General features: G+C 33.1%; 2 protein-coding genes across 3 annotated transcripts; one reads left to right on the plus strand and one right to left on the minus strand.

Moving 5' to 3' along the window:
- Positions 1 to 699: 699 nt before the first annotated feature.
- Positions 700 to 9696, minus strand: LOC114182173 (WD repeat-containing protein 36). Of its 2 annotated transcripts, none has more exons than XM_028068970.1 (18): positions 9418 to 9696; positions 9248 to 9275; positions 9074 to 9174; positions 8606 to 8809; positions 8287 to 8530; positions 7508 to 7683; positions 6834 to 6916; positions 6337 to 6409; positions 5500 to 5565; positions 4678 to 4720; positions 3869 to 4008; positions 3409 to 3621; positions 3197 to 3281; positions 2743 to 3037; positions 2118 to 2376; positions 1590 to 1809; positions 1245 to 1465; positions 700 to 1141 (listed from the first exon to the last, which is right to left on the minus strand). In XM_028068970.1, exons 1-18 carry the CDS (start codon positions 9541 to 9543, stop codon positions 992 to 994), a joined length of 2727 nt encoding a protein of 908 aa, XP_027924771.1. In that variant the 5' UTR covers positions 9544 to 9696; the 3' UTR covers positions 700 to 991. The 2 variants fall into 2 exon arrangements, with proteins under 2 accessions (XP_027924771.1, XP_027924772.1); XM_028068971.1 differs by having other exon boundaries at positions 9074 to 9166; positions 9418 to 9648.
- Positions 9697 to 11574: 1878 nt separating this feature from the next.
- On the plus strand, positions 11575 to 14395 carry LOC114182707 (pollen receptor-like kinase 1). Its single transcript, XM_028069637.1, has 3 exons — positions 11575 to 12306; positions 12426 to 13043; positions 13200 to 14395. Exons 1-3 carry the CDS (start codon positions 11649 to 11651, stop codon positions 13865 to 13867), a joined length of 1944 nt encoding a protein of 647 aa, XP_027925438.1. The 5' UTR covers positions 11575 to 11648; the 3' UTR covers positions 13868 to 14395.
- Positions 14396 to 15257: the final 862 nt, after the last annotated feature.

Here is a 15257-nt window from a genome sequence, read left to right on the forward strand (position 1 = left end):
GCTAAGGAGAGAGATAGAAAGAAAAAAAAAACTTTAAATGAAGTGTTATAAGAATAAGACTCAAGGATGTATAGAAAGAATTTCGAAATCCTAGAAAGTAAAAGTTTCTTGTATAAAATAAAATTCCTTGCTTTAAAGTATTCTTTCTAGAATATTTTAAAATAATATTCACAAAATATGTAAACAAAATTTTCTTAATAACAACATTCATTCTATAATGATATAAATGTTTCTAACACTTTTTTTTAATATAGTAACGAAGTACCATGAACTAATTTCAATTATTAATAGTAAAAAATTGATCAAGCATCTAATTACATCATTATATACTTGAAAAAAGTAATAACAACATTCATTCTATAATGATATAAATGTTTCTAACACTTTTTTTTAATATAGTAACGAAGTACCATGAACTGATTTCAATTATTAATAGTAAAAAATTGATCAAGCATCTAATTACATCATTATATACTTGAAAAAAGTAATAACAACTCCTCATTCATGCACGAAAATTTGTCAATCGAAACCATAAATATATTCTCTTGAACTCTTTCAAGTCTCATCTATTTTAGTTTTTACACATTTAAAATATAAGAAATGTTGATAAAGTCCAACGGCTGTCCTCATTAGTATGATTTGCTAAAATAGAGAAGGCAAAAGAGAAAGCATAAAGCATAATTTGCTGAAAAAACTATATTAAAGAGCATTAACGGAACATTTAAATTTTAATTCGGCTGATACAAAATTGCATGTTACAAAAATTGTATAGTATGATGTACGATATTAGTTTATCCCGTTACAAGAATTTCTTGCTATGATCACCGTCAAACTTGACAACGATGATAAGAAACCTCATCCACCAGCTTTAACAAATTTGGTGCTCTCACTTCTCTATAAATCCAACTAAAAAGAAGGCTCAAATGCATGTCCACGCACAGTGCCTTAAATATCACTCTAGAGGGTTGGCATTGCAAGTTAAAATTGTCACCTAAATTTGAGAATTACTAAGAAAGCCGACCACACATCTCGAACTTTGAAATAATTTATCTACCCTTTGCCATACCATGCATTGAATATCAAGAAGTTTCCTTGCCTTTTCTTGTAAGCATGACTGCTGCCGAATTGTCTCACCATGAATCTGACAAGATGAAGAAATATTGTAAACAGGCAGCAACCAATAAAATCACAATCATTTGAAATCAGTAAACACTAACTGGCCGACAATGAGTGAAGTCCCTAACCTTTAAAAATAGCCTGATGACAGCCTGTAGAAACTCGAAATTATTTCTGCAGGAAAGTTCATGAATAAAATAATCCAGAAGCCATTCAATAGATACCAACTCAGATCTCTTCTCTGCTTCTTGCTGATCATCATCATCATCATCAATGATCTGAAACATTCGAAGCTCCATATCCAGAGTTGATGGAGATAATCCTTTAATATAATCAGTGAACGCTGCATCTACAATGTGGAATGTTAAATTTTAGAGATGCTTGCATTAAGCATTTTCCGAGAAAGTAAATTATAATTAATCAACCACAATCTACGCATCATGCACATAAAAATAAAATAGCTGAGGCCTTACAGTTGTCTGTCTCTTTTGAGCATTGAAGAAGATAATGAAAACGTGATTGTGGCATATCTGATAATGTCTTCATTTGTTTCCTAACCTCTGTTTCATCGTTCTCCTTCAATGACAACTTTTCCGACTCGAACAATATTTCCCCAGAGAGGGATGGAACAGAAGGCAAGAAGAATGGAGCTTTTTCAGGTTTTTTTGGAGGCTCAATAGGCTTATTGCGAACCTGGAGTTTAGTTGTTTGTAATTCAACAAGCAAGATAAAATACATGTCATTCATTACCATGGCAGAAAATATAAATGAAATTCAAGGAAAAGGGAATATTTGATTTGGAGAAGTTGTTTCCATTTCTTTACATCTAATTACAAAAATGTCACCATTTTGTCCATTTGTTACATATTTTTAAATTATTTTCCATAATTCATATACAAACTCTGGAAAATAATGACATTTTTTGTAATTAAAAGTAAAAATAGAAAACAAAAATACAGAAAATTTTATCATGAGAAGTAATACTATTGAGAAATGAAGACCTTTATAATGTCTAAGTTGATCAAGTTCTGCCACTGGCTCTTAGGCAGCAATGAAAGTGTAACCAACTCAGGTATTTGCTTATCTTGAGTTGGGAAATCCAGGTCATCTTTAGGTTGGGGTGCATTCACCGGCTCTTCAGAATGCTCATCTTGAGAACGTTCTACAGAAGAAATAGATGGCAATTTGACACTCACAACCTCTCTTCCACTTGCATACGAATCTATGTTTGAAGTACTAGAGAACATTGACTGGTTTACCCTGACAAAATTTCTCACTATCAAAACCGGTTTCTTATTCAAAGTCATTAACTCGAAAAAGTAACAATTTTCACATTCAGTATTATTTGCACCTTTCAGAAACATAAAATCAGTCTTTCTGTTATTCCATATAAATATGATAGTATGTCTTATACGGAGAATGTTACTTCAGATAATCATACATCTCTAGCAATTCTAGAAAATGATATTCACTTAAGAGAAAATCAGTATTCTCGTCCTATAATTTAATTAGAAATCCAGGCCCAGAAAAGAATATCAATAAGATGCAATAAACATTTGGAAAAGTAGAAAATGTTTCCCCCAGAATTGTGTTCCATTAACCAAGAAAATGAATCTGGAAACTCACCACAAGTATACCCCATTTTGATCAACATGGGTAGTTGCTAATATATCCATGTTTGAGGACAGAGATAACGCCGTGATAGGTATATCAACATGTATTGCATCTAACTGTCTTGCTAAGATTACATCCCAAATTCTAAGACTTCCATCCATACTAGATGACAGAAGCCACTTCCCGTCCTCACTGAAGCACAAATCTGTTATTCGATCCGTGTGACCTTCGAATTTACGCACAAGTCTAAGAGCCACCACATCAAACAATCTAATTGTTAAATCATCTGCTACTGTAGCCAGGAGACCTAAAAATCAATAAAACCCTATAATCACTTCATGACCCATACAGTAGGAATTTCTTTTCCCATACATTTTACATTTTATTTTTTAACCAGACATAAGAATTACAAAAAAACAAATATGGAAAATGGAATACGAAAAGTAATATAAAATATTCTATTTACCGTTATAACGATGATACACAATCTTAACAACTGAACAGCCAATCTCCCATCTGGATTTAAGATCACGTTCTTTGAAATCCCAAACCTGCAATTATATATATTATATGAGAACTTCCTGTACAATGTAGCTCTGCTAACCAAAGTGATTATGATTTCTTTCTATTAACTTTAACAAGTGGAAATTAGAGTATCTTCAAACAGCAAATACAGACCTTTATATCTCCTTTGTATCCTGCACTAATCATGAGAGTATTTGTTGAGTCACAAGCAACTCCAACTACTTCACTATCATGAGCACAGCTTCTTGATTCTGAAATGTCAATGTAAGAACCCCTGCGAATTCCAGATTGAAGGTTAAACCTTTCAATCCAACCACCTGCTGTCCCTAGAATGGCAAAATTGCCACAAGCACTGATAGCACAAGCCTGTTACCATATGAAAGCAGTAGTCAGCTAGAACCAACCCATTTGTCAACAGACTTTTAAATATTGACACCCTAAGAGAACGCCACACACTTTGTAACATTATTACTCCACACACTTTGTTACTAGAAAAACGAATTCAAAGCAACAAGTAGGTAAAAAAAAATAAGCATAATAATTTGCATATATCTTCTTTGAAAGCAAAGGTTTCCGAGAAACAGAAAATATTGAATAAAATGGGATTTCTAACCTTTACAGGTGTTGGATTTTCAGGACATGGATTCAATATGTGCTCACCAAGAACAAAGTTTTGAAGTCTCCAAACATATGCCTTGGCAGTATCCATATGACAAGTAATCACATTGCACCAGTCACGTTCTCTAATTTCAGCTGAAGTTTTCAAAAGAAAAGATGTGATACTTCTGAAAGTAGATTAAATAACAAATTCATCGAATAAAGAAATCTGGAGCTGCAATAATAAATAAGCTACATCTGTATACGTGTCAATTTAATCACAATATTTTAGGGACTTTTCTTTCACTCAACAATAAATTAGCGACTATATTTGACGATAGGGGCCCATTTGGTGTACAACACAAGACCTTTTATGCGGTTTTTCTTAACAGAGACATGCGAAAATACACACCTTATTCCATTCCGTCAATGCTTTCTCTTTCTCATTGTTATTTTATTTGTAACCTGTTTTTCTTATGGATGATCCTCTATCCTCCAAATTCAGAGTAACTTTCTAATCTCTGTCTCAATGTTTTTATTCTTTTATTCAAAGGAAAAAGTAAACAAACAGTTTGAATTCCAAATTGTGACAATTAATAAATCTTAATTAAATTGACCAGAAGACCACACAAATTATCATTACCACAAACTTCTTTGTAAGCCTATGGCCATATAACCCTCAATCATTTTATCAGTTTAGCAACACTTTTAGTAAATGAAAAGAATCAATTCATATAAACGAGAAATCAATAGATGAAGTTCCATTTATACGTTTGGCCTTCAGGAAAATTACACCTGAATGAAAACGTGCCAGAAAGAACTTACCACAATCAAATGCAATCACAGGCTTCAATTTTATTTCTTCCTCCTGAGCAACAGATATACACACAAAATATAAGAGGATAAGTAGACAATTTGAATTAAAGTGTGTAAAACACAAGTTGCAAATTAAGTGTTCACACAAGAAGAATTATTCAGTAAATACAACACAAACATAATTAAATGCACCATAATCATTAAATTGAACAAAAATGGGTTACCAACTGCTGCTACTTCCATACGAATTGTTTACAAACAAAACGAAAAAAAACAAATAGAAGAATCACAGTACCATACACTTCTTAATCCCCTCTACCTACCCATGTTGACATTTACCTTAAGCTCAACTGAGGCATTATCACCTATATACATTAACATGGTTAATTGGTATAAAACATCAACGATCTAATAAGTAGGTAGTATAGAATAAATGTAATTACAATCTCAATTTTGCCGACATTCAAGTTTCAACATGGCATACAGGAACCATGATTTACTGCACTCAACATAAACAAGTTGTCAAAATCATGTGCATATGAATCTCAGGTCTGAAACATTTAAAAATTCCAACTTTTACTCTTCTCTGACAAGCTTGTTAAAAATTAGAGTAGGCAGGTAGAAAGCTTAGACGTATTTTAACTAGAGGGCAGTGTACAAATAGGAAATCTGAAACTCACGGAAAACAAAGGAAAGCAAAACATGTAACATAACCCACAACAAGATCTAAGCAACCAGAGTTCCCCCAATAAAATCATTCGTAATCAGTCCCAAAAGTACTTATACACAGTTAAGCAAGAAAAGCCAGGATAAGAACCCCAAGTCTCATACCTTCAATTTCAGTTTCTTAGCACGTTTAGAAACATGTCTTTGAGAAAGCTCCCTGCTTTGTTGATCCTGTCAAAATTTTAATAAATACATCAATGTTGTAAATATGAGGAATTGAACTAGATAATGCACAGTAAAGAGGCAAAAAAAAAATTAGCCATGAAGTATGGTCATTACAATGGCAGGGAAAATAAATGCATATGAAAACAGCTTAGGAAAGTTAAAAGCTGGAGAATTAAAATACAAGTATACATTTAATAATATCTGAATGCAGAGTGCCACTGGCTTCCACATAACTAGAAAATCATACAAGGAGAAACTAGAGGGAATACTATTATTTTAATGCATATTATTAGTAGAGCTGTCGAATTGGATATTGCCACGGGCAGCCCACCTATCTAACCAAAAAGATAAACCCCCTCACTTTTTACTATGAACAGCCCTCTCTCACTCACCAGCTCTTCCTAAGAGCAGCAGTGCAGCCCAACTCTCACTCACCCATGAACCAAACGAAAATAACTGAATCCTACAAACAACAAACTCCTCGAGGATACAAGAGGAGTGATAAAAAAGTGTGTCCTTTTCTTTGAAGGAATCTCTATATTATGACCTGACCTAAAAACATGGTGGACCAAAATGACCCACAAGTTTGTGACCCACTTTTACAGCTCTAGTAAATGTTTTGGAAATCACCTGTCCACAGTGGCAATGCCTTTAACAACAGTAATAGTAATGAAAGAAAACTTTTTTTCAAAAACAAATAGCAACTAATATTCAGGGAGGGAGAAGTCATAATTAGAACAAAACAATATTTTCCCATAAATGAAAATTATAACAAACCTGAACTACAGAGAACAGGCGAAAGGCACGATCCTGACCGGCTGAAAGAATATGTCTTCCGTTGGCATAAAACCTGCCATATAATTAGCAGGTGTAAGTAACAAGGACACATTCCAAATTTAACGTGAAAAATCACAATCATTATGTAGTAAGTTCACAATATCTAAAAAATGAAGAATAGCTTAATGTAATCCATATGATTAACATCATAATGAATCCTCATTTTAGAAATAATAAAATAACCTGTCATAGAAAAGAAATAAAAAAAAAATCTCGAAAAAACTATCAATAGAAAGTAACTATTCTCTCAGAAAAATAGCTGTCCATATAAAAATCCCTATGATGAACATCATAGAGAGATCAAGTAAGCAATACTGTTCCAGAGCATAATTAATAATCAATTCCTTCAAAAACTAAATGTCTAATCATTACTTTCTATGAATGCAACAAAGTTAAACATTTCCTATATAGATTAACACTTGAAGAAAAATTATTACTTTATGCAAAGAGGAGGTGCACTATGCCCACTTCGGAAGCGCAGAAGGCGAGGATCACCATCACTTGTATCAAATATCCACATCTGAGGAGATAAAAGTCAGACATTTTCGTACATCATCAGGAAGAATGGGAATGTATAATTAATTAATAGTAGAAACCAAGATGAAAATTGAAAAACTGTCATCAGGCTTTGCTAAATAGACCAAAAAATCACACAAAAACTCTTTGTTCCATCAAATAAAATATGAAACAAAATGGCCAATGATATGAGCACAAGCTTCAATCATGATAATAACAAGTAAAGCACAAAGGCCTGAATAAAGTCCAGTCTAAATTCATCACACTGAAAGCCAACAACAATGGTCAATCAGTAAAAATATAATAATATAGCTTAGGTGATTATAATCACTATAAATTTACAGTTCTCTATGAAAACAAAAACTATTATCATTGAGGAAAATAATGTCAAGTCGCAGATATCCAAGTTTACTTGCTATGTCTCAAATATCTTACAAATACACAAACAACTTTGTTTCTTTTTCTATACTAATAAATTTTGAACAGAATCAACAGACCAGCATCTAAAGTTACATTCAAAAATAATATCCTCCCAAATATAAGGTAAAAAATTTAATCCATGTATGCATAGGTGCATCTGAAGAATAATTCTTACTTTAATAGAGTTGTCTGCTGATGAACTCATTAGCACTGGTTCATTGGCAAAAAAATGTAGCGAGGTGATCACACTATCATGAGCCTCTCTTATAACTGACTGGAGTCTTTTCTTTTCCAGATTCCATATGCTTATAACACCAGATGAACCTCCAGAAGCTAGAAGAGGTTGCCCATCTGAAACAAGTAAAATAAATAAATTGTTAAAAATAATAATTACAAACATAAAAACAATATAGAAAAGATTTTAGATTGACATTATTCAATCCAATATATTTTGATTGGAAGAAGACAATAGATTAGTGTTTCCCTGGCAGAGAAGTGTAACACGTACTGACACTCATTGAAAATATTTCATAAGCCAAATAATTAAGTTGAATAATACAACAACACCTTTTTTAGAACTTCAAGCTAGGTATTCAACTTAAGGGGGATCAAACGCATTCTAAGACAATGAATGGTAGATTGTCAATTAATTTTACTACGAGGCTTCAAAAATAAATGTATTATCAGTTATATTATAAAATAAATAGGTGTTTCGTTCAAATTTACAACCAAAAAAAGTTATCAAGTAGTAACAAAAATTACTTGATGACTTCATTATGAGTCAATAGAAATGAGTGAAGTTATTAATATATAAAAAAATGAAAAGGACATGGTGAAATTATATGTTGCTCAGGACATATGGAAACCAAACAGATTATTTGAGGAGTAGCATGATATCTACAATAAAAGCAGTACAGCAAGTGCAATGCATTAACAACACCTTCCCGTCCATACCAGTGCTGAAAGATAAGGCAGTCACCGAACCACGTGTAGAATGTGTAAATGAAACCAACTCTTCATCATAACGAATGTTGTGAACATGAATCCTTCCATCTGAACAGCCAATAGCAACAACGTCCAAGGCAGGGGATGAAACACAACAGGATATGGGTGAATTCCATCCATTAAACTCAAAAATCTTTTTCTTTGTGCTAATGTTCCAAAGCTGCATCGAACCTTGCTCACTTCCAATAAGAACCTGCTTACATGCTAATAATCACAAAGGGACCAATATAATTTTCTACAAATCTTCCAAAGGGAAAAGGATGATTACCTTATTCAGGTAAGTATCTGGATGCATTATACAACTGGGGTTAAATTTCTCGTGCAGCATAATGTGCGCAAACGGAGCAAGGTTATCTTCAACTCCCTTAAATGCCCACAAGAACATGTTGCCACAAACATCCACACTGACAATATGTTCTCCAAACAACAGGAGCAACTTAACTTTAGCATTATGGCTGCTCCAAGTTGCAACCTGGAAAAGCATCCAATGTTAAAACTCCTCAAAAGCTCCATAAGAATAAAAAAAGGAACTGCATAGTGTTTTTGTGGTTGTCCATAAGTCATTCTAATAGAGAAAAAATAACACACAGGTTGAAAAAAAGAAAAAAAAAATTAAAGTTGTATGGGAGAAAACTTCTACAAATTAGCCCATAAAAAATTTCATTTCAATTTTTCTTCTTTTTTAATTGGAAGACATTTATGGAGAAGCTCGTCCAAATAGGACTTTATGTAGAACCTGGTGTGCACGCTTGAACACTGCAATGTTTTTTCCATACGCAGCAAAAGTGTATTCGCGATAAGATGCAAGCGCACTAATCTTCTTCGGCAGCTGAGGACCTTCACGGAAAATGAAAATTTTGAAGATACCCCAAAATTATGAAGATGAACAAGAAAAAAACTGGAGACTTACCAACTAGAACTAGAGTGAGCTTTGCACACTGCAGAGAGAAAATATTACGTCCAAGGTGAAGTTGATTAAAAGTAAAAGGAAGAAAATATCAATATCACATTTGAATCTGAATAGGAAATAGGAAACAAAAACAGAGAAAGAATAAAAGAAGGGTGTGGTTGAGGAATTACGTTAAAAATCTGAAAAGCCTTTCCAACGCTGACAGTAACGAAAGTTTCAGTACCGAGTCTCTGAACAGAGAACGGGACGCTGGTTGTGATGCATCCAATTGCCCTGTAAGGTTCAAATATACCCATTCTTGTACTTTCTCTTCTTCTTCTTCTATCGAATGGTTTGACGAGGATGAATGACCTGAATCCGACACAACTCTCACGGCCCTTGCTTCTTCTACGAACAGGGGAGGGTTTTGGCGTTAGGGTTTTAGGTTATTGACTGATTGAAGTGAAGGCCAACACGCACAGTTTTACGCCTTGTTAAATTAATTGAAAATAAAAAATAAAATATAAATTTGACTCTGGCAAAAATTAGTCAATGGGATATAAGTGTGATTATATTTGAATCTGGTATTTATTTTATTTCATTATAAGGTTACCCGAATTATGCCTCTTAAAGCTTCTGATTTTACTATAATTATTTTGCATACAATCACTTTTACACTTAATTACTTTAAATGTGTACTTGGTCTCATAATATTTTAAGTTATTATGCAAAATACATAATAAGGACCTAAACTAAAAAATAAAACAAACAAAAAAATAGAATATAATAAAAAAACAGAAAATAGACTACCGCAACAATGGGAAGAAAGAAAATTGTTATAGAATTAAAAAAAGACTCGTATTTTTAAATAAAATAAAATTATAAATGTTTTGAATTCTTTATTTTATGTAATTATTTTTTTATCATAAGACAAATTTACGACATTATACAATTAATAATATATTTAATTATATAACTTTATATAATAAATAAAATCCTATAAAATAAAAATAATATTTGTTTATTTATAGAAAATTATAAGAATATAATACAACGACCAACACACATACACAGTAAAAAAAATTAAAGTGTTAACTTCTGCTATATCATTTCTAAATATATTTTAAAGGAAAAGTACTAATTTTTCAAATTTACTTACATAAATTTGCATGTAAAGAATGTTGGATTAAGCTATATATTTGGAGTATTTATATTTAACTTTTATTTACATTTCACCTAGATTGTTAAATAACTTTTTGTTCTGAAGATAATGCTATAATTGTATAAAAAATCCTTGACCGTAGAATAAAAATATTATAGAAAATCACTCAATAACATCTTCCATCTTGTGATGGAAGGAAAAATAAAATTAAGACTCTAATCAATCAAAGAGAAGAAAGGTGGAAAATGGCGTGTTAACATTCCCTTAGTTTGTTATTGTAAGATTAAACAAAAATTATTCTGAAAACAAATTTAAGAATCAAACTTACATTCATAAAATTATTTCCGCATCCTTCCTAATAATATAATTTTCTAAAATATATGAACAAGAATACGACAGAATTTAAATTAATCAATATGGATATAGCTCTTAAAATTATTGTTTTTTTAATATGAATATGATTAAAAAATGAATAATGAAGATGAAATCTTACGCGTCTATATTCATCATGTATAACCGATGCCAGAAACAATCTGGTATTGTGATACTCCCTAAATATGCAACAAATTATACAATAGATGACGTCAAAAAGAAAGATTTAACATTTATTTTCCAAATGATTTTTACATTTTTGCTGTAAATTTTTTAGAAGTAATTTAATTATAGATGAAATCTATGATAAAACTTTAACATTATGCATATTGTTAAATTGATAATTGTTACTAATTTAATATTTGAACTTATAACTTTTTATTTAAACGTATCATATATTCTATATCCATAATTGAAAGGCCAGGCGTGTATATCTGAATGAAGGAAGACAAGAAGATACACGTAGACTTTGAAATCCAAGCAACAAAGAAGGACTTGGTCAACCTTGTACCTTGACGATGATTATTAGTATTATATCGACAAAAAGATTATTATCGTTATTATCCTAATAATCACTGTGAAAAAAATTATTTTTATTAATATTATTAGGAGAAGGGTGAATAAGATTATTATTTTATTATTATTATTATTATTATTATTTTATGAGAAAAAGAAAAGAAAGAAGAACCTGAGCTTGAAAGAGAAGTGCTATTATTGGGTGTGGTATGTTTCTCTCTCCTAGCGTTTTTCCATGTTTGAATGGAAGTTTTGCAACCTCGATCATCTGGAACTCTTGTCTTCCTCGCCCGTTTGAAACAGAATAGGCCTCTCTGGAGGGCGTGCACGGCGCACCATTCCCCGTGCGTGTGCCAACCCAGCCCCTTCACTATGGCACTCCCTACTTCTTTGACTCCATTCACATTTCTCCTTTCATCTTCATTTTTATCGCATATTCTCCTCATCGTAGCTGTTTCCGACAAAGAATTGCTCCTCGGATTCAAAGACTCTATCGAAAACAAAGATGTATTGTCTTCCTGGAATGAATCCGTCCCTCCATGTTCTCCCAAACAAAACAACTGGCCTTACGTTCAGTGTTATAAGGGACACGTCTGGGGGTTGACGCTCGAGAACATGAGACTCAAAGGGGTCGTTGACGTTCAAACCCTCGTCAAACTACCCTATCTCCGAACCTTAAGCCTCAAGAACAATGATTTTAACACTGAATGGCCTTACATCAACGGCATGCAGGGTTTGAAGGCCCTTTTTCTTTCCAATAACAAGTTCTTTGGGGAGGTTCCTGCTCAGGCTTTTCAGGACATGAAATGGTTAAAGAAAATCCATTTGTCCAACAACCGCTTCACCGGTCATATTCCAACTTCCCTCACATCCATGCGCAGGCTTATGGAGTTGAAGCTCGACGGAAACCAATTCTCCGGCTCCATTCCCAATTTCCTACGTCCATTGAAATCTTTTACTGTATCTGATAACAAATTAGAGGGAGAAATCCCAGAAGGCCTCCGTGACATGCCAGCTTCAGCTTTCTCTGGTACGCATTTCATTTGGAAACATATTTGAACATTAAGCAAAAACCATCATCATCATCATCATTGCATGTAGGTTTTTAAGCCCTTCCTAAATACATATTTGTTCGAAATGGGCATGCAGGTAATGAAGGGCTATGTGGAGCACCATTAGAATCATGCCACTCCAAAAAGCAATCACCTTTGAGTATTATTGTGACTGTGGTTCTTGTTGTTGTAGCTCTGCTTGTTATTGGAGCAGTAGTATTGCTAGTCCTTCGTCGGAGAAGAGAGCAGGTGCCAGACCCGGATCCAGATCCAGATCCAGGTGTGCCTGAGGAAAATCCACCATCAATGATCCACAAGAAAGCACGAAGCAGGGAACCATCAGAGGAAGGAAGTCACAGGTCCCGCGCCTCGAGCCGCGTCAGCAAAAGAGACAACCTGATGTTATCGTTTGTGAGGGATAACCAAGAGCAGTTTGATTTGCATGAACTACTGAGAGCCTCAGCTCAGATACTGGGTAGTGGTTGTTACAGCTCTTCCTACAAGGCTTCTTTGTTAGATGGACCAGTGATGGTGGTCAAGAGATTCAAGCAAATGAACAATGTGGGAAGGGAAGAGTTTCAGGAGCACATGCGACGGCTTGGACGCTTAAACCATCCTAATCTGCTTCCTCTCGTTGCCTACTACTACAGAAAGGAGGAGAAACTCTTCGTTACTAACTATGTTCACAATGGCAGCTTGGCTATTCGCCTCCACGGTATACAATATGTGTGTGTGTGTGTGGTGTTTTTCTATAATACATTTTGTGTGTGTCTGTGTTATTGTCTGGTGTGATTTGTTGTATCATATCTTCACTCCGTTCCAACAATTTTTTTCTGCACATGTTGATGCAAGACATGGTTATTTGTTTCAGGATACCAAGCTCTAGGGCAGCAAAGCCTGGATTGGGAGAGTAGGTTGAAGATAGTGAAAGGCATAGCAGAAGGACTTCAATATCTTTACACGGATATGCCAAGTTTAATTGCGGCGCATGGACATCTGAAGTCCTCCAACGTGCTTCTGAATGAATCTTTGGAGCCCCTTCTGATGGACTATGGGTTGGTACCAGTGATAAACCAAGACCTTGCTCCTGAAATAATGGTGATCTACAAATCCCCAGAGTATTTGCAGCATGGTCGCATTACAAAGAAGACTGATGTGTGGAGTCTTGGGATAATCATCTTGGAGATTCTAACGGGAAATCTTCCTGCTAACTTTCTACAAGGTACAGGAAGCGAGTTGAGTATGGCAAACTGGGTCCATTCGGTTGTGAGGGAAGAGTATAGTGAGGTGTTTGATAAGGATATGGAGGTAACAAAAAACAGTGAGGGAGAGATGATAAAGCTTTTGAAGATTGCATTGGCTTGTTGTGAAGGGGATGTTGACAAGAGATGGGACTTAAAAGAAGTTGTAGATAGAATTCATCAAGTAAAGGAAACTGATAACGAGGATCACAATTCCCGTTCTTCTTCTTCTAATGCTAGTGAAGTTCAAGTCAAGCAGACTCAGTCAGGTGAAGTTAGTTTCTCCATAGATGGTTGAATGAAGGGAATGGAATGCATCCATGGCAAGTCATGTGATGAGATAGATTTTGAAGTTGATTCAACTCATTTCTTCAGTAGTTTCATTTATTCCAACTTATACCTTGAAGCTTCTAATTTGATGCTTGGTTCGTATTATCTTCTCATTCTTTTCTAGAAGAGAGCATGTACATTAACTTAGGAAGGAAAATAGAATAGACTCAGCATTCTTGTGCACAAGAAATGTATTGTCATTGTCATGAGGTCGGTATAAATGTTATTGTATAACTCAAATGGATGATTATTCATTCAGAAGTTCTCAGATGATGATAACTGAATTAAGGACCCTTTGAGTTGATCAACAAAAGAACACAGAATATAAATGTATATATAGCTATAAGAATGTATAGACACCCTTAACTTTGTTCATGAGATTGATCATGAATATTTGGAAGTTGTGGAGGTCTGTGATGGCACACTTCTTGCAACAGTTGGAAAAGGTGTAGATTTTGCAATCTCCTGGATTGAGAATGCTTCCCAGATCAAGTTTTCATGTAATTAATTATATTAGTCAAGATATTAATGGTTTTGTAATTAGGCATTTGAACTAGAAATGGGAAACAAAGTTATGTTGTGGTTTTTTATTGGGTTTGAGACTTACCTGTCTTTCATCTCATTATATACTTGTCTGTTCAACAGTAATTTTTTGCATCACACACACAACAAGACTTTATACTCTCATACATAATTAATCACAATTTAATAATTAATTCAAATAAAATTTAAACCACTCACCACTTGCTCACATGCGTGTTTTGAAATTATTATTATTTAATTGAAAACTTAATTCAAAATAAAAGTTCAATTTTTCTTCCCTTCACATCACAATAGCCATTTCTTTATATTTAAATGAAAACTTAACTCAAAATAAAAGTTTCGGTTATAAATGAAAATAATTATATAAAAGTTTAAGTTATAAATAACTATTTAAAAATGATGTATAACAAATAGGATTAATTATGTTTTGAGTGATTGATAAATTTGAAAAAAAAAATTGTTGTCTATTAAATTTAAAAATATAAAATACTCTACAATTAGAAAACACTGATTATTTTTTTATTTAATAGAAAAATTAATCTTAAATTAACTAAATCATTTTATTCCTAATTTTTCTTCTTAATTTGATTTTCGAAGAGTAAATGTAATGAATAATACAAAAAATAGCTACTAACTAACATATTCGTATTTAAGTGCCAATTTTTTATGTTGTGCAGCATGCACTTTGAAATAAAATTAAAGAAAAAAGAATAAAATGATTCGGTTAATTTAAGATTAAATTTTCTTTTAAATAATAAATCAGAAAATGCTTTATAATTTTAGAAGAAAACATATATAAAATTAATCGTAAAATA

Source organism: Vigna unguiculata, chromosome 4, assembly GCF_004118075.2.
Source record: "Vigna unguiculata cultivar IT97K-499-35 chromosome 4, ASM411807v1, whole genome shotgun sequence".
NCBI classification, from domain to species: domain Eukaryota; kingdom Viridiplantae; phylum Streptophyta; class Magnoliopsida; order Fabales; family Fabaceae; genus Vigna; species Vigna unguiculata.